This window comes from Lucilia sericata, unplaced genomic scaffold (genome assembly GCF_015586225.1).
Source record: "Lucilia sericata isolate MDLA Ls3-8-SP2 unplaced genomic scaffold, ASM1558622v1 Contig001620F_arrow, whole genome shotgun sequence".
NCBI classification, from domain to species: Eukaryota; Metazoa; Arthropoda; class Insecta; order Diptera; family Calliphoridae; genus Lucilia; species Lucilia sericata.
The window spans coordinates 38,325-57,226 of record NW_023995535.1 but is presented as its reverse complement, the minus strand read 5'-3'; the positions used below and the strand labels follow the sequence as shown (position 1 = coordinate 57,226).

Here is an 18,902-nt window from a genome sequence, read left to right as displayed (position 1 = left end):
TCTCCCTGATGTTTACAGAGGAGCATTCCTTTTACGGCATAAGATTTGATGGTGGGTATATAAGATTCGGCACAGCCGAATATAACACTCTTGTTAAAATATTTTAAAATATTTGTGAATTTCAGGAGGTAATTTATTTAATTAATATTAAACATTTTCTCTATAATGTTAAGAAAACTGAGGGATCATTCTTTGATCTTTCTATTTGTACCACTTTTTGTTGTTTATTAGAATACGATCAGTTTACACTAAGGACTAAATTTTTCTTAAAAACTGTTTTAAATTTTTTTACACGGGTGCTCCAAAGTTTTTTTTATTTGTGTTAAGTTTTAAAAGCAAATATTCTTCAAAAACAAAAAACAAAATATTCAAAATACTTTACAATAAGTTATGTTATTCACTATCAGTGAAATTAACAATTTTTCCAGAACTCAAAAAACTTAAAAATAATATATATAGATTTTGCAAAAAAATATATTTCATAAGTTTTGTACAATTTTACAATTTGGGTGTGGGTACATCGGTTGGCCAGTTGGTAGTGTGCCTGTCAGTTTGAATGTTTAATGACATTTTACTATTTATAAAATAACTTTTAAAATTCTCATCTTATTTATCTAATATTCGTCAAACATTAGTTTTAGTTCTTACGTTACTAAAAATCTAACTCACACAGATGAAAGACTTTAGTATGACACATGTTTTGTTTTGTGTTGCCCAATGTTCTAAAAAACGAATTTTGGAGTCTTGTAGGAAATGAGCGAAATAATGTGCAATTTTTATTAAAATAAACAATATTTGACTAAAAAAAACGTTAGTGCTTTTTTACCCATTTTCAGTTAGAAAATTACGCTTTTTTACCCCTTTTTAATTTTTTTGCGCGCGTTTTGCTTGACCAATGTTGGCAACACTGCTTGGCAAATCGAACAGCTGTTTTTCTACACTATTTTATACGAATATGAAAACCAAAACAAAAAACCTAAAAATTGTCATTGTGAATGTTTCGATAGACAGTAAAAAAAGAAATGAATCGATAATTTACGTAGAAAATCTATTTTGTGTTATTTTTTTTACAAGAAATTTAAATTCTTTTAAATAAAAGTGTATTTCCTTAATTAAATACATTAAAGGGAACTTATTTTAATAATTTAATAAAGATTTATAAGAAAACAACAATGTCTACAACACGAGTGCCCCAGTTGCGTATGGGTCAACAGGATCTAAAATGCAGACAGGGTTGCGGTTATTACGGTAACTGGCAGTTCGATGGTCTCTGCTCCAAATGTTTTCGTGAACGCAATGAACAACGAAAGAAATGTAAGTAACAAGTTGTTGCTAGAGAGATTGTTGTAAAAGAAGATAAATATTTATATTTATTAATTTTAATTCAAGTGGCTCAAGACACACCCAAACCAAGTGGCTCAGCTTCACCTCAGCAACAGCATGATAAGTCTTCAGCGTCATCGTCAGGTCACAAAAAACCGGTAGCCACTACTACAGCGACAGGCGAGGGCATTAACACTTTGACCAAGAAAAAATCTCTAGTGCCAGCCGTATTCCAAAAGACTTTACAAAATCAATCGTTAAAAAAGCAATCACGTCAGCGTCATGAAGGTAAGTAATGTTTTTTTTCTTATTATGTGTTTTCTTTATTTTTTATGTGTTTGACTTAATTAAAGTTAAAATAATTGGTCAAGCCCTCTGTATGCGCTACACTTATGTTAACTAGTTTTGGGATGTACAACTTATATTGAATGGCAATTGTGGGAAGATTATGATCTTTTTAACTACATATGAAACCTATTCATTTGATACCAACATTTTTGAGAGGTTTATTTATATGAGTTTTGGAATTAGCCAGTTAGAATATAAGAACAATAAGAGCACATTTGCATATAGTAATGTTTATTGTTGGTTTAAGATTATTTTTGTTAAATTTAAATCTTAAAAGTTCTGTTGGTGTTATCTTTATTTAATTTACAATTTCTCTTTAAGTGTAATTCGAATAACCTCTTTAAATGCAATGATAATGAAATATATTTATTTTGTTTTACATTTTTCCTGATAATTTTTTTATAGTTATAAAGATAATTTATTTTTAACTTCCGACTGTTGCAATGGTTTCGCATTTGTCATAAATTATACATTTAATATCTCAGAATGTAATAATCTAGAGCAAAATTAAATATGTAATTAAGTTAAGTTCTAGTTCAGTTCTAATTTAGTTCTAGATCAATTCTAGTTCAGTTCTAGTTCAGTTCTAGTTCAGTTCTTGTTTAGTTCTAGTTCAGTTCTAGTTCACTTCTAGTTCAGTTCTAGTTCAGTTACAGTTCAGTTCTAGTTCAGTTCTAGTTCAGTTCTAGTTCAGTTCTAGTCCAGTTCTAGTTCAGTTCAGTTCTAGTTCAGTTCTAGTTCAGTTCTAGTTCAGTTCTAGTTCAGTTCTAGTTCAGTTCTAGTTCAGTTCTAGTTCAGTTCTAGTTCAGTTCTAGTTCAGTTCTAGTTCAGTTCTAGTTCAGTTCTAGTTCAGTTCTAGTTCAGTTCTAGTTCAGTTCTAGTTCAGTTCTAGTTCAGTTCTAGTTCAGTTCTAGTTCAGTTCTAGTTCAGTTCTAGTTCAGTTCTAGTTCAGTTCTAGTTCAGTTCTAGTTCAGTTCTAGTTCAGTTCTAGTTCTAGTTCAGTTCTAGTTCAGTTCTAGTTCAGTTCTAGTTCAGTTCTAGTTCAGTTCTAGTTCAGATCTAGTTCAGTTCTAGTTCAGTTCCAGTTTAGTTCTAGTTCAGTTATTATTCAATTTTTATAGTTTTTATAAGAACAAATGGCAAATTATATTACAATTTTCCTAACATTTCATTACAGCATCCTCACATCACAAACACTATGTTCCCGATCCGACTGAAAGTCAATTTATACTACAACTTAGACAACTGCGTATACCCGACGATGGTAAACGTAAACTGAAAACTGAGATACAACGTTTAGACAGTGCTATACGCTCATATATAAATAGCACAGGAGCAAAAAATATTGATGAACTTTCAGAATTAGTACAGAATGCATATACGAAATTTGCTGGTATTGTACATAACGATCAGAGATTTCAAATAGCCACCAATGAAGATCGTGAAAGTACCATAGATTTTTTTGAAAAAGTTGTAATGACTCAGAATCATAAGTAAGTCTAGTAAAATAATCCAAACTAATACCAAAAATGTTAATTTTTTAAATTTTCTTATAGATTCTTATTTAGTCCTTATTTTACCTCAGACGAAGAGAATGATGTTAAAATACAAAAACGTATACGCCAACTTAGCTGGATAACGGCCAAACATTTGGCCTGTAGTATAGATGAGGTAAATGCGGAGTCAAGAGAACTGGTATACAATGCCATAACAGGTAATTAAATTTGTAATTACTTTAAAGAAATTCGAAACTGATTTAAAACTTGTGTATACTTAGAACTTGTGGGTATTGATTCATTTTACTCACCCCAAGAGAAATTGGAATGTACTGTACGCTGTTGTCGTCATATTTTTGAATTACTAAAACATTCCGTTGGTGGCCCGGCCAGTGCTGATGAATTTCTACCAGCTCTTATATTTGTGGTGCTTAAAGCCAATCCCGTGCGTTTGCATAGTAATATTAATTTTGTGACACGTTTTACTAATGCTTCACGTTTGATGAGTGGTGAAGGTGGTTATTATTTCACAAATTTGGTAGGTTTCCTCTTTAATTTTTTTTTATTTCTTTATATTAACTTTTATCAATTTACTGTTCCAGTGTTGTGCTATTTCTTTTATTGAAAATCTCACTGCTCAGAGTTTAAATATGGATGAGAAGGAGTTCGATTTATTGATGTCGGGCTCAAAACACTACAGCACACCCTGGGAGAGTGCTTTAATGGCTTGCGAAAGTTTGCACTTGATTTCGGAAAATATGAAACGTATGGAAATGCTTAAGACTCGCAATCAGAATATAAATAGTGGCATACAACAGTTTGCATTGGATTTAAAGGAATTTCAGGTAAGTTGGTTATATGAATTTTAGGAAATTATAAAACGATATAGTAAAAAGATCATATAAAAGATAATGTTCGACTGGAAAAGAAAATGTTTCTAAAAATTTTCTATAAATCAGAATTTTTCAAAAAAAAATTATAAAAAAATAATTTACTGTTCAAGTCCAGTTCTAATTCTAATTCAGTTCTAGTTCAATTCTAGTTCAGTTCTAGTTTAGTTCTACTTTAATTCTAGTTCAGTTCTAGTTCAGTTCAAGTTCAGTTTTAGTTTAGTTCTAGTTCAGTTCAGTTCTAGTTCAGTTCAAGTTCATTTCTAGTTCAGTTCTAGATCAGTTCTTGTTCAGTTTTAGTTCAGTTCTAGTTCATTTCTAGTTCAGTTCTAGTTCAGTTCAAGTTCAGTTTTAGTTTAGTTCTAGTTCAGTTCTAGTTCAGTTCTAGTTCAGTTCTAGTTCAGTTCTAGTTCAGTTCTAGTTCATTTCTAGTTCAGTTCTAGATCAGTTCTTGTTCAGTTCTAGTTCAGTTCTAGTTCTAGTTCAGTTCTAGTTCAGTTCTAGTTCAGTTCTAGTTCAGTTCTAGTTCAGTTCTAGTTCAGTTCTAGTTCATTTCTAGTTCAGTTCTAGATCAGTTCTTGTTCAGTTCTAGTTCTGTTCTAGTTCAGTTCTAGTTCAGTTCTAGTTCTGTTCTAGTTCAGTTCTAGTTCAGTTCTAGTTCAGTTCTAGTTCAGTTCTAGTTCATTTCTAGTTCAGTTCTAGATCAGTTCTTGTTCAGTTCTAGTTCAGTTCTAGTTCTAGTTCAGTTCTAGTTCAGTTCTAGTTCAGTTCTAGTTCAGTTCTAGTTCAGTTCTAGTTCAGTTCTAGTTCAGTTCTAGTTCAGTTCTAGTTCAGATCTAGTTCAGTTCTAGTTCAGTTTTAATTTAGTTCTAATTCAGTTCTATTTCAGTTCTAGTTTTTATTGGAATACCTATTTTCTATCGTAGCGTTACTGAAGCGGAAACGTAATCGAAATGTAGAATAGGGATGATTAACCTTTTTAAATTAAACTCAACAAATAATGGAAATTGTTGTAGTTTGTTTTTCTTTATTAATTATTATTGTTACAATTAAAACATTGAATAATTTTTTGTTCTCTTTTGCTTAATTGGCATCATGACTTTTGCTTGTTTTTATTAATGAAAAATAAAAAAAAACTGTGAGATTTAAAAATAAAATCTCAACTAAATAAATTTATCCTAAAATCTAAAAAAATGAAAAGAAAAAAAGAACTTAAAAGCGTTAGAAAAGATAATACAAACTAAACTTTAAAAAAGAACAATAATAATTAGAAGAAAATAGTAATGATAATAATATTTATATATACGATTACTAAATTTATAAATCGCCGGGTTTGAGAGAGAACGACAATTTTGGTCTTGAGTTATTTTTCCCTAAAATTACTTTTTGCTCTTCTTTGACGCGTTTCTCTTGCTCTTTGCGCATACGTTGACGTTCTTCGTCCATCAAACGTTGCTCCTCGATAATGGCCAAACGCTCTTCCGCCTGGAAATGAGAAATTTGGTAAAACATTTTGAAAAAGAGTTAGTTTTAGTTAGACTTACCAATTTGCGTTGAGCTTCTTCAATTTTACGATTATTTTCAGCCAATATCTCTTCAAGTTCTTCTCTCTTTTTCTTTTCCTCTTCCTATAAATTATGGAAAGGAAGTTGGTATTAATTTAAAATTCGTTAGTGTTATAGAAAATTTTAAAATTATTTTTCTTAAATAAAGAAAACAACTAAAATACTTTTATTTTAAAAAAATATATAATTTAAACAAAAACAAAATATAATAATAAAAATTTGATTTTTTATAAAAATTTATATAAATTTCTAAGGAAAAAAGTACAACAGTTTTTTTTTATATGAATTTATAAAGAAAATTAACGTAACACACTTATAGTTCTTTTTCTTATTATCTTTTTGGGTAAAATTGTTGGGTGTTGTTATTATATTTTCTTTCTTTCTTTTTCTTGTCTGTGGACAAAATATACAATTAGTATTTTTCATCAATTCTTTTTGAGTTAGTTTAGTTTTTAATTATATAAATATAAATTATTTTTAATAGTTTAATACAAAATATAGTGTTTGTTCTTCACATTTTTTGAGTAAAAAGTCCTTTTATGTTTTTTTGTTATTTTTTTGCATTAAAAAGAAATTTGAACAAAATTTTACTTACAATTAGTTTTATTTAACATCGAGTTTCCAATACTTTTGCTTTTAAAATATGTTGATATTCATTGTTAATTACAAGTTACTCTAAATATGTTATGCAACAAAACAATAAAATATCATATTTATTTTGTTTCTTTCTTTTCATCTTTTTTCAATTTAACAATTATTTTTTATTTTTTTTTTGGTATGTGTAGTGTAAATTAAAAAAATATTTATATAAAAAAAATAAAAGTTTCAAATTTAAAAGAAACAAAAAAACCAAATCGTTAAATAGGAACTGATATCTAAGCGTATGTTTAGATGTAGTTGATAGTTATATAGACCGTATTGTTTAGAGTGGTTATATCGTTTTTAAGGCATAATCAACTCTTTCTCCACTTTTCAAGGTGTATCAGATGGATTATATTATTTTATTTCAGCCTTTAATAGTTTGCCTGCTAAATACCTTCCATTTTGTGTTTCCGCTTTACTTTTTAACAGATTCTGCTTTCCAGCTCAGTGTTTTGCTAAATATTTTATTTTTATCAAACTTACTTTCGCAGTTTACACCTTTATGGGGCCACTTGTAGAGAGGAGTAGTAGTAATAGTAGTTTTGTGATAGTAGTAGTCATTAGGTGTGTTTTTTGTCTTGTAAAGATTATTTTTTATGAACATAGGCGCTGTATTGTTCATCAAGGCTTTTACGCTTGTTTTTAAGGTTTTCAAAAACTTGCTCTCAGCTTTAGTAGAGCTTACCAAATGGGTTGCTGAAATTTATTTCCGTGTTATTGAACTTTCAGATCTTTATTATTTCGTAATGTAAACAATTTACATTTTGTAATATTTTTGCAATTAAATTTATTTTAGAAAATTTTTAAATATTTTAATAAATTTCGAAATTTAAAATTTTTATAAAATATCCCCAAAAAATGAATAATTCTTATAATTTTTGGTTAAAAAGCTAAAAAAAATATCCCACCCAATTTGGCAAACTTCGTTTTTCTAAGTGACGGCAAGTTTTTTTTTCGCACAAAAAGCAAATTATTTTCTTTATGGAAAAATAAATAATTAAAAAAAAAAATCAAACAGTATTTGCATACAAAAATACTTAGTAAAAACAAATTTGTATGTTTGGATTATGTATGTTTGTTTGTTTTTAGTGAAAAACACATAGAGAAAAGGTGGGAAGAAATTTAATTCATCAGTAGGGATAAATAGCAAGGTGAAGTGGAGTTGGTGGTATTGTTGTTTGAGGGTTGGGGCGTAAAGGATTACAGGAATGTAAAAAATTATATTTGTATAAGGGAAATTATTCAGTTCAGAAAGCTTGGAGTATTTGTATTGTGGTTAATTGTATGTTTGCTCCAAGTTTACTACAAAATTCCTGAATACGAGCACCTACCTCTCTGCGGCGTTCTTCTTCCCGTATTTGTTCACGCCTACGCTCTAATTCGAGCATCATTTCACGTTCCATTTCAATTTTGGCCTGTTCGACACGTCTTTTAACCTCCAATTCGATTTCGTCACGTCTTTTTTCCAGCTCTTCCTCAACACGGCGTTTAACCAAGAGTTCTATGCGTTTGGAAGCTTCTTCTTCAATGATCTAATACACAAAAAGAAATTTAATATTAATATCATAATAATTAACTAAAAACAAAAACAAAATTACCTTTTGCTCGGCCTCTTTTTGTCGGCGCTGTCTTTCCATTTCAGCCAAACGTTCCACCTAGTTTAAGAAATTAAACTTCTAGTTAAAACACTTATTACTTCTCTTCCTCCTCTCCTCCCGGCTTACCTCATCTAACTTCTTATAGCGTCCCTTTTTATGTCTGCTACTGCTTTGCGTCTGCGAATCACTATCCGTATAACTCGATGATACAGAAGATGTTGACCTTTTTCTCGATCTATGATGATTATGTTCGCGTTCCCTATCACGCACTCTATCTCGTTTACTTGAATTACTACTGCCGCTGTGGCCATAATTATTGTAGACATCCAACTCCTTATCACGTTTACGCTCACGTTCACTATGATGCGATTTGCTGCGTTTTTTGTGTTTACTCTTGTGATGCCTTCGCTTAGGCGTGGGACTGCGTGATCTTGAACCCATTGATTACCGAATAATATTAACACAATTTATAATTTTATTTTTACCGCGCTCAAATACTATTTTTGTAGATGGAATTTGTTCACAAGTTTTTTTTTTTAGAAATTATAAAAAATCTACAGCCTAAAATCGATTGTTGACGCAATGGTGTTATTCATTTATTGTGAATTACTTGTGACAGTAGAGAATTTTTGACAACTAAGTCGATGGTGATGGCACAGGGCGTCTACCAAAATATAAATTTGTATTATAGTATTTTGGTGTTGTTTACACGCAAGGATGTTAAAACCGCTTGTACAAATTTCTTGCCGGCCTTTTTTTGCAAAAGTTTAAAATTTATAAATTTTCTTTTCATAGAAAATTTCGATAATTTTTCTTTTAATACAAATTTATTTTAAATTTTCTTTTTACAGAAAATTATCGATAAATTTTCTTTTTATAGAAATTTTTCGATAAATATTCTTTTTATAGAGAATGTTCGATAAATTTTATTTTCATAGAAAATTTTCGATAATTTTTTTTTTCATAGAAAATTTTCGATTAATTTTTATTTTATAAAAAACATTCGATAAATATTTATTTTGTAGAAAATTTTCGGTAAGTTTTCTTTTCCATAAAAAATTTTCTATTATTATTTTTCAATAAATTTTGATTTCATAGAGAATTTTGGATAGTCTCATTATAAATAACAAAAATTAAATTTTATTTTTAATTTCAGTTGGAAATATGTTCAAAAGTTGATGCCGTACTAGCCAAGGCTCCTCTCACCATACTACCCATTAAGACACCAGAATTCTTAATACCTCAGGCACGAGCTCATCTTACAAACGAATCCGAAAACGACAACGATGAAAACAAAGAAAATGCTGCAGATAAAGAAAAAACCATAGAAAATGTTGCCAAAGTTTTAGGGGGCCATTACAAACACAATTTAATGGCTGCCATGGATGCTACTGGTTACAGTTCGACACCCATTGCAGCAAAAGAAACACAAAACAAAGTTTTACCTTTACCATTAAAACCCCAAAAATTAGTAGCATCACCTAAAAAACTAACATCGGCTGATGATAGTGTTCTGGACACAAGTACATCCAATATACATCAACTCTCTATAAGAGATGGTGCCAACAATAGCAGTTTGGGTCGTCTATCGCCCTTACCCTCATCTCAGCAGAGCACCGATATGTTATTCGCTTCTCCTATATTTAACTATACATTCGATAGTAATTCTCTGCTCGATGAACCATCCGATTCAACAGATGATTTAATGTTAACTGCTGAATTTCGCGGTGGTTTGACAAATATTAACTATGATTTTGATTTGTCTGATCACAGCAATGAAAATAGTGTGGCCGATGATGTTAAAATCAATTTAGCAGAATTTGATCCTCTGTTAAAAGCAGCAACACCACCTTTTGAAAATCAACCACAACCTTCCACATCTAGTCAAATGCAGGCAAATTCTTTGCCCATTTTAGAGGATAATACAAAAAGTTTACTCGATAGCGATTCACCTGCTAATGAACCAATGCTTCCGTCACCTTTAAAACCCATGATTACCGATTATCGGGGGTTTTCTACATTTGAGATACCATCGATTTCCTGTAATACCGGCGATTACAGTTCTCTCACTCATGCTATAAACAGTGATGTTGTTGCGGAACATCAGCAACAGGGAGAAGAAATAAAAAGTCTTAAATGTTATTGTCCTTATTAGTAACGTACTCATTTTTGTAACCCAAGTGTAGTTTTTGCGTAAATTTGTATTTTATGTTTTGTTCAAGTGGCGAAAAAGAAATAAAATGTATGAAAAAAATATTTTGTGAAAATTGAGTTTTATTTTTTATTTATTTCAATCTTTACTTAATCTTTATTTAATTTAATAATTATAGTTAATTATGAAATATACATCATTGTTTTAGAACACGGTAACATTTGTATTAAAACTAGTTTCTTAAAGGAAATTGTCATTCATTTTGTCATCTCTGAATTACGATTTTTATCGTTAATACCTCGTTACCTCGTTACCACGATTCCATTATTCGCCATTCACGCTCCCATTAGAAATTTAAACCCCATTTAAGCGATTTTCGGAAGTGAACCATAGCTCCTATGGCCAATTATGGACCGATACAGATCTAGGTTAGTAATATAATTTCTATTGATATTATATTTATTTGTGCTGATATTTTCCATTTTCTAAAATATTTACCATTGTTTGGTGACTATATCACGGATATGGGATTGTTAAATATTTTGCATCAAAAAATATAATTTTCATCAGATAGAGTTTATTGAATATAATCACTCGATATGTGTTTAAGTTTATTAGCGTTTTATTTGAAATTTATACATTGACAGCATTGGCACAATGTAAACAATAACAAAAGAAATACCAAGCAAAAATAAAAGAAAATTCGAAATTAAACGAAAACTTTAATCTTTAAATGAAAACTACAACAAAACGCAAAATGTATCAAAAGCGGCGCAAAAAAGAAAAAGCTGAACAACGAAAAAAGGAATTGCAAGCACAACAGTTAGCATCAACAACTGTCGCAACTTATAAATACAACAGCAACAACAATGGAAACAAACAAAACCAACGTAACCTGCCCACCATTAAAAATAATCACCAGCAATATTCAACTAATCCCACAATTGGTCCCATAACTTCATATTCTCAAAGTTTACAAATTTGGTGGCAAACATATTGTTCTGCCATTGATTTTCATACCCGACAGCAGAATGCCTGGAGAGGTGATAGTAAAGATCAACAATTGATGTTATTGGAAAAGTATGCCAATGAATATGAGACATCATCGGAAGAGGAGGACGACGATGGCAAGGAAGAGGAGACGATAGAACATAATCTAGACGCTGCAAATATGAATGACAAATCTGCGGAGAAAGATGTGGATGAGGAATATATACAATTTTTAGAAATTACTCATAAACATAGAAAGGAATTGCTTCTCAAAAGGGCTGAAGGAAATTAATTTTTTTTTATATTTTTTGAAGGACAACGGTTTTCTTTTATACCAGATTTATTATACAATAAAAATACATATTTACAAGTAGTAAAATCGTGTTTCTTTGGTTTCACACGCTAGATTTTTTATCAACTTGTTTCCAAAAGTTAAAATGGTCTTTAAATTTTTTCACATACATCCTATGTACTCGATTAAAAACTACCAAATTAAAACATTTATTAACGAAAACCACAAACTTGTGAAAATCTTGCTATTTGAAATTTGGTTTTGTTTCGTTTAGCCAACATATTTGATATGAATTATTGAAACGGTGTTCACAGGATGTTTCATAAAATAAAAAAAAGTTTATCTACTTTATATAATTTCCTTAAAATTGACAACACTGCATAACAGCTGACTGTCAAAAACAGCCGCAAAAGTTTTTGGGTTTTTTCGAGTGTTTTTTTTGGTTGTTGATCGATTCTATTAGAAAGAAGAAGAAAGCTTGTCGATTTTCTGGAAAGAATTAGAAAAATTGGAAAATATAATTGAAATAAAAAGAAAAAACCTTTAATAAAACAAAACTTATGAGGGAAAAAACATAAATAAACAATATGGAAAATGCAGATGAGGTAAATTTTACGAAAATGACATAATTTCTAAAATAGACTTAAACGAACAATTTTTCCAGATTGAAGTGTGTCAGAATGTGGAGCCTCACGAAGTGGAGGAGACAGTCAAGTCTAAGGCGGTCGTAAAGTTTTCCCAGGTACAAGTACCGGTGAAATTCAATCGTTTGGAGTGTAATACCAACTTGAATCTGCCACCCTCTAATTGGCTGACCACGGCCGATAATAGTTATGGTCTGCACCAGGCTTTGTATCACAGTCCTGGTTTTGCCAGTTTTCGCATGGCCCATATGTTTCCCGATTGTGTGGGCGAGGTAGATGTGGTGGCAGATGCTGAGAATATTAAGAAGTTGTTAAAACTCCCCTATACCTCGCAAGGAGCTATTAGTATGATAGTGCACAAAGTGGGCAATACTATTTTGCTGGATGAGTTTGATATACAAAAGTATTTGCTACGCAAGGCTGACGATGATTGGAAATGGTTGAGAACTTTTATATTGGAACAGATTTTGGCCTATGGTGAGGGAGGCCATAATTTTTGTTTAAAAGACAAGTCACGTGAAGCTATACAAACTAAGAATTTACTTTCCAAGTTTTTATACTACTCGCTAAAACAATCTGGAGTTTCTGAGGTCTCCGATAATCAACAGAAAAGTACTGAGAAAAATACCACTTTGCCCATTAAAAATCCTGTACTGCCAGAACCCAAAGTGGAGGAAAATGTACCGGATCCTCATTCATCTCATGTCTTTCAACGTAATGTGGTTTGGACCTTTGAAGATATACGCATGTTAATCGGTACAGATATGCCCATATTTGGAGGCCCTAATCGCCCCTGTATTAGTTTAAGACTGCGTGATATGACCAAACCAATCAATGTTTTGACTGGCATAGATTACTGGCTGGATAATCTAATGTGTAATGTTCCAGAAGTGGTGATGTGTTATCATTTAGATGGCATAGTGCAGAAATATGAAATCATTAAAACTGAAGATTTGCCCTATTTGGAAAATTCACAATTTTCTCCACAAGTTGTGCGTAATGTGGCACAAAATATATTGGCCTTTCTAAAGGCTAATGCTACAAAGGAGGGTCATACCTATTGGCTATTCAAGGGTCGCAATGACGATGTTGTAAAACTTTATGATTTGACTACCTTGTGTAAGAATCAAACAAATGCCTCCGAATGTGACGAAAAGCAAGAAAATCCCTTTACCGTACCAGTGGCCATGCTGCTCTATACTGTGGCACGTAATATGAAAAATCGTTCTCCTCAGATAACCGCCAAAACTGCGGGAAATATTAGGGCTTTATTGGACAATTGTATAAAGTTATTGCCCAAAGAGAAATATCCTCAAATTGTTACTTCTTCTCATTATATACTGTCGGATTTGCATATACCAGCCGGTATAGATCCCAAAGATCCCAAATTTGATACCTGTGACAATGATTCCGATACACAATCCCTATACGAGGAGGAGGATGAAGACGAGGAAGATGACGAGGAATATGGCGCCTTTAGCAAACATGAAGAATTATTTAATTTCCAAGAATTAAGTAAAGATCAAAATGTGGCTGTCCAAAATATATGTGATACTCTTAAAGAGTTTAATTTGGATAATATTACCACTAAAACAGGCAGTCAAAGACCCTCACCTTTGGTGGCTTCGGTGGAAGAGAGATGTTCCATTGCCTTGGAACATATAAGTAAGGGTTTATCCTGCTTGCAGTTTTTCAATAAAAATGAGGAGAAATTCATTAAAGAAACTGAGGCTCGAGCCAAAGATGAAGAAAAACAAAAATCATACATGAAGAACAAAATCCCAATATGGCCAAACCTTTTAAACCTATACCTTTGCCCTATGAGTCACTGAACGCACAAAAGGCGCCCTTATCTAGGAGTAAATCAGTGGAAAGTGATGATGAGTCTGTAAAGGAAATGAAAACAAAGAAATCAAAAGTTAAAAAATCTCAAGTTAAAGATTTAAAACCTTTAACAACTGCCACCTCTCAACAGCAACAGTCACAGCTACCTCAACAGATTGCTGTTAGTTTTAATTCACAACTTTTTGGTTCCTGGAATATACATCTTAAACTGTTGCTATTGGAAAAAGCTTGCCTAACATATGCCACTTTGGCGGAACATAATTATGTGGAACAGAAATATGGTTCAAGTTTAAGAGCCATTTATATGTCTTGCAAATGTCAGCAGGTGGTTTTGAAGTATATGAGTTCATTAGTTTCCCAGAAGAGTTGTTTATTGGGACGTGCTGGCGATTGTCTATTTCAAATGACTAAAGATTGGCAAAATATTGAGGGACATTTAAAAGATTTCAATAGAAAATACGATGCGGAAAAGTTCATACGCAAAGAATTGGAAAAAGAGTTGGGTAAGTACCAAAAAGAGCTAGGATTAGTCATATTATAATAAAAAATTGTGATTTCATTTTAGACACTGATGACTGTTCGGAACTGATTGAACCTCAAGAAAATATTGAATTTTTAATGGCCTCCAGTTGCGCCTGTTATGAAAATGCCTTAGAACATGTAACCAGTTCGACGGGCGATAAAGCAGATGAGGAGGCACGACACGAACTATTGAGACGTTTGGGTAATGTACGCAATGAATTGGGTGTGAAATATATGTTTTGGGCTCAAGAAGAATACACCAAATATGTACAAGACCACAGCTCAGAATTATTCAATACAAATGATACTGCACAACAAGAGGAAGCCAAAGAAAATGCTGAATCTAAGGCCGATAAGGACAAGGAAGAAAATGATGACACCAAAAAGAAAGAAGAACCTTTATATTTGAAATTGGCCATGAAATCTTACGATTGTTTAATACGTGGCATAAAAGCTTTCAGTGTAGTTCAGGATAATATTAATATGGCATTTTTATACTGCAACATGGGTAGATTTATGCGTTTTAGGGCTCATTTAATGATACCTAGTGAATGGTGAGTGTTTTATTTTTGCATAATTAATTAGTTTTAAATATTGTTTTATTTCATAGCATCGATTTAATACAACAACAAAAAATGTTTTACAATGAAGCATTTTCGTATTATGAAAAAGCCAAAGATGTTTTGGGTTCTCGTAAATCGAATGCCGAGCTGTGGGATTTAGTTAATTGGGAACTATCGACTGCCACTTTTACTTTTGCCAAACAATTGCAGGATTATAGTAGTGCTGAACAGGTAAATAAATACTCATACATAAAAAGGCAACATTTTCATAAAAAGAAAATCAATAAACTATGAACTAGAACTGAACTAGAACTGAACTAGAACTAGAACTGAACTAGAACTGAACTAGAACTGAACTAGAACTGAACTAGAACTGAACTAGAACTGAACTAGAACTGAACTAGAACTGAACTAGAAACTGAACTAGAACTGAACTAGAACTGAAGTAGAACTGAACTAGAACTGAACTAGAACTGAACTAGAACTGAACTGAACTAGAACTGAACTAGAACTGAACTAGAACTGAACTAGAACTGAACTAGAACTGAACTAGAACTGAACTAGAACTGAACTAGAACTGAACTAGAACTGAACTAGAACTGAACTAGAACTGAACTAGAACTGAACTAGAACTGAACTAGAACTGAACTAGAACTGAACTAGAACTGAACTAGAACTGAACTAGAACTGAACTAGAACTGAACTAGAACTGAACTAGAACTGAACTAGAACTGAACTAGAACTGAACTAGAACTGAACTAGAACTGAACTAGAACTGAACTAGAACTGAACTAGAACTGAACTAGAACTGAACTAGAACTGAACTAGAACTGAACTAGAACTGAACTAGAACTGAACTAGAACTGAACTAGAACTGAACTAGAACTGAACTAGAACTGAACTAGAACTGAACTAGAACTGAACTAGAACTGAACTAGAACTGAACTAGAATATAATTTGTTGAAATTTACTAATAAAAAGGACACTTTTTCAAAAAATTTCTATAAAAAGGACATTTTTCGAAAGATTCCGGTAAAAATTATTTTTTTTTTTTTGGAAAATATTCTATAAAAAGAGATTTTTTGGAAAATTTCCTATAAAAAGGATTTTTTTAATAAGTTTATTTTTACTTTTTAGGTTTGCCGCAATGACTTAGAAAAGGAAGTTTTAGATTTGTTACAAAAATCATTAAAATTATGTGATGTTGAGCATCCGGGTTCAAGACAAATTCTGTATACTTATCGTTCAGGTTTAATACACAAAAGGTTAGTAAAAGAAACAAAAGATGAAAAAAAACAAATTTTTTTTTTTATTTAATTAACTTATTTCTTTACAGAATTGCCTCTTTCCACTACAGTCAGTTGCGTAATAATTGCACCGATTCAGCAAGTTTGCCAAAAACTACACTACAACTGTGTAAATATCATTATGAAAAGTCCGCCAATATATTGGATTCCCTAAAAGAGGCCAGCGATTATTTGATTGTGCAGTTAGAGCGTATTTCTTTGCAAGAATTTTTAGCAGAAAGTAATTATTATAATTCACACAATATTACCCTTATTAAAATTATTCTATTTCTAACTTTTTTAACCCTCTAGATTCCAACAACAATATGAAGAAAATCAAAAATCTACAACAAGCATTAGAAATTTGTCTCAATTCGAAAACCCTCTTCGAATATGCTGTTAGTAATTTAAGTTCAGCCGAATTGACAAATTCAACAGCAAATGCTGCTTCACAGAATACCACAAGTGAAGTTGAATTTCTAAAGCATATTCTATTGTTTGAGAGTCGTTTACAATATGCCCTGAAAACTCTTATAAAACTATGGCTAAGTGGTGTAAAGGATACCAAACAACGGGCCGAATTGTACAAGAAAATGTATATGGAAACCTTGAATATTAGAAAAGTAACAGGGGCTCAGCATGCAGAGCATGGTGTTAAAGTATTGGCACAACAATTTGCAAATCTATTGGAGAGACTGACACAACTGGAACAAATACATACAAATAATATAACCAACAATAATAATAGTAATACAAGCTGCTAAGCAGCTTAATAGCTTTTTGTATTTATTTAGTTTTCTTTATATTAAGTTAAATTTTTTTTTCACTTACTTCCCTTTGCTTTAAAAGAATGTTTGGTATAATGTTTTTGTGTTTTGTAACCTTTCCCCAACCCAGAAAAAAAAAACAATTATTATTTAATTATTTATTAATAGACTTAATTAAAGCAACCAGATATTATTTACACTTAAAAACTTTAAAACTTTTCTCTTTACACAAAATAAACATTGAAAATGTTTGCTAAAATTTTAGCTGTTTGAAATACAATTTACTTTATACAATTTTTAATTATTCATTCATAAATAACATATCACAATGTTTGTTTCTTTGTTTTATATTAGACATTTTATATAATTAACCAGACTTTCGACCGCAACCACAATCATGAGCAGCTTCATTAAGAAGAACTTTTTCACCAGCAATTAAAATGATGTGTGTTACAATTATCAACACACTTAGTCCATGGTAATACTTTGAAATTGTTTAGAAAGAAAAAACAAAATAAACAAAAACAAATTTTAAACATTTGTTAACATTAACTTACTAAACTTTTTAAATCGAACATTTTATTTTGCTATTAAGACGATTTTAAATCGTTTTTGTTTTTGTTCCAGTTTATACTACGTTTTCAATGAAACTAATTATTAATTACTCTATGACATTTTAAAACACATATTTCAAATACAACCTTTTGAATTCTTATTTATTAAATAACAATATCATGTCTAAAACGTGCTTTAAATAAAGATTTTTTAATCATTTGTAAAATAGTTACAAAATAAAACAAACACTCATATTGTTTAATTTTATTTTTCATAGAATCCTTAAAGTAGGCTGTACATTTGTGAGAGAGAGATAAATGCATTTAAATCTTTTGCTCTCAAATTAATTACACTTGTAATTTAGTTAACCTCAATTTGTTTATATTTTTTGTTATTATTTTAACTACCAAATATGGGTCATTTCTTGTACTTGAAATAGTTTTTTTTTTGTTTTTCCGGTTATCTCAGCATTTTTATTTATTTCATTGCATTTCTTTTTTTTATATTTTATTCGTAGAGTTTGTGTGTTTTTGTTTATTTCAGCTATAATTAGTTTAATACTTACTTTTTTGTTTGTTTATTTAATATTTAGTTAATTATCATTGTTTTTTTGTTTTATGTATATAAATAATACCAGCTCAGCAGAATTTTTCGTTGGTCGTCGGCATTAAAAGTTAAATATTTTTATATGTAGACTCATATGTATGTATAAACAACATTCGCTAGCTTTTAATTATTATTTTTTGTTTGTTGTTTTTGTTCTTGTTTTATAATAAACAAAATAAGCACAAAGAAGTATTAAATTTTTGCTCTTAATAAGTACAAATATACAGTCTAGTATATATTAGGATGGTTGCGTATTTATGAAGTAAAATAAGTGGTCAAGGTTCCAAATTAAATTAAATGTTTATTGAGTTTTAGAATAACGGAGCCACAAGATACGAATGGCAAAAAATTTTTGTAGTTCATGACTAACACTTGATGATAACACAATTGATACTAGAACTATAGACTAGGGACTATAGACTAGACTATAGACTAGACTATAAACTAGACTATAGGACTAGACTATAGACTAGACTATAGACTAGACTATAGACTAGACTATAGACTAGACTATAGACTAGTACTATAGACTAGACTATAGACTAGACTATAGACTAGACTATAGACTAGACTATAGACTAGACCTATAGACTAGACTATAGACTAGACTATAGACTAGACTATAGACTAGACTATAGACTAGACATAGACTAGACTATAGACTAGACTATAGACTAGACTATAGACTAGACTATAGACTAGACTATAGACTAGACTATAGACTAGACTATAGACTAGACTATAGACTAGACTATAGACTAGACTATGACTAGACTATAGACTAGAACTATAGACTAGACTATAGACTAGACTATGAC

General features: G+C 30.9%; 3 protein-coding genes across 3 annotated transcripts; 2 read left to right on the top strand and 1 right to left on the bottom strand.

Annotated features, from left to right (window-relative positions):
- The first annotated feature begins 991 nt into the window (after positions 1-991).
- On the top strand, positions 992-10,111 carry LOC119612184 (rab5 GDP/GTP exchange factor). Its single transcript, XM_037967915.1, has 7 exons — positions 992-1,314; positions 1,390-1,611; positions 2,849-3,164; positions 3,228-3,385; positions 3,449-3,705; positions 3,770-4,012; positions 9,019-10,111. Exons 1-7 carry the CDS (start codon positions 1,173-1,175, stop codon positions 10,015-10,017), a joined length of 2,337 nt encoding a protein of 778 aa, XP_037823843.1. The 5' UTR covers positions 992-1,172; the 3' UTR covers positions 10,018-10,111.
- On the bottom strand, positions 5,123-8,484 carry LOC119612185 (UPF0430 protein CG31712). The gene is made up of 5 exons (XM_037967916.1): positions 7,989-8,484; positions 7,863-7,919; positions 7,596-7,796; positions 5,602-5,685; positions 5,123-5,542 (listed from the first exon to the last, which is right to left on the bottom strand). Exons 1-5 carry the CDS (start codon positions 8,301-8,303, stop codon positions 5,375-5,377), a joined length of 825 nt encoding a protein of 274 aa, XP_037823844.1. The 5' UTR covers positions 8,304-8,484; the 3' UTR covers positions 5,123-5,374.
- A 1,570-nt stretch (positions 10,112-11,681) lies between the features above and the next one.
- On the top strand, positions 11,682-17,473 carry LOC119612186 (erythroid differentiation-related factor 1). Its single transcript, XM_037967917.1, is given in 8 exon segments — positions 11,682-11,901; positions 11,961-13,692; positions 13,695-14,288; positions 14,351-14,861; positions 14,918-15,101; positions 16,008-16,135; positions 16,207-16,397; positions 16,469-17,473. Coding segments are annotated over 8 exon segments (3,810 nt in total). The 5' UTR covers positions 11,682-11,883; the 3' UTR covers positions 16,921-17,473.
- The last annotated feature ends 1,429 nt before the right edge of the window (positions 17,474-18,902 follow it).

Bases quoted from the DNA above. Each gene is read 5' to 3' on its own strand.
- LOC119612184 (XM_037967915.1), top strand. From the start codon at position 1,173: ATGTCTACAACACGAGTGCCCCAGTTGCGTATGGGTCAACAGGATCTA. The intron at 1,315-1,389 runs GTAAGTAACAAG...TTTTAATTCAAG, and splicing joins CAATGAACAACGAAAGAAAT to TGGCTCAAGACACACCCAAA. The intron at 3,706-3,769 runs GTAGGTTTCCTC...TTACTGTTCCAG, and splicing joins GTTATTATTTCACAAATTTG to TGTTGTGCTATTTCTTTTAT.
- LOC119612185 (XM_037967916.1), bottom strand. From the start codon at position 8,303: ATGGGTTCAAGATCACGCAGTCCCACGCCTAAGCGAAGGCATCACAAG. The intron at 7,797-7,862 runs GTAATTTTGTTT...TTTGTGTATTAG, and splicing joins AAAAAGAGGCCGAGCAAAAG to ATCATTGAAGAAGAAGCTTC. The intron at 5,686-7,595 runs GTAGGTGCTCGT...CATAATTTATAG, and splicing joins AAGAAGAACGCCGCAGAGAG to GAAGAGGAAAAGAAAAAGAG.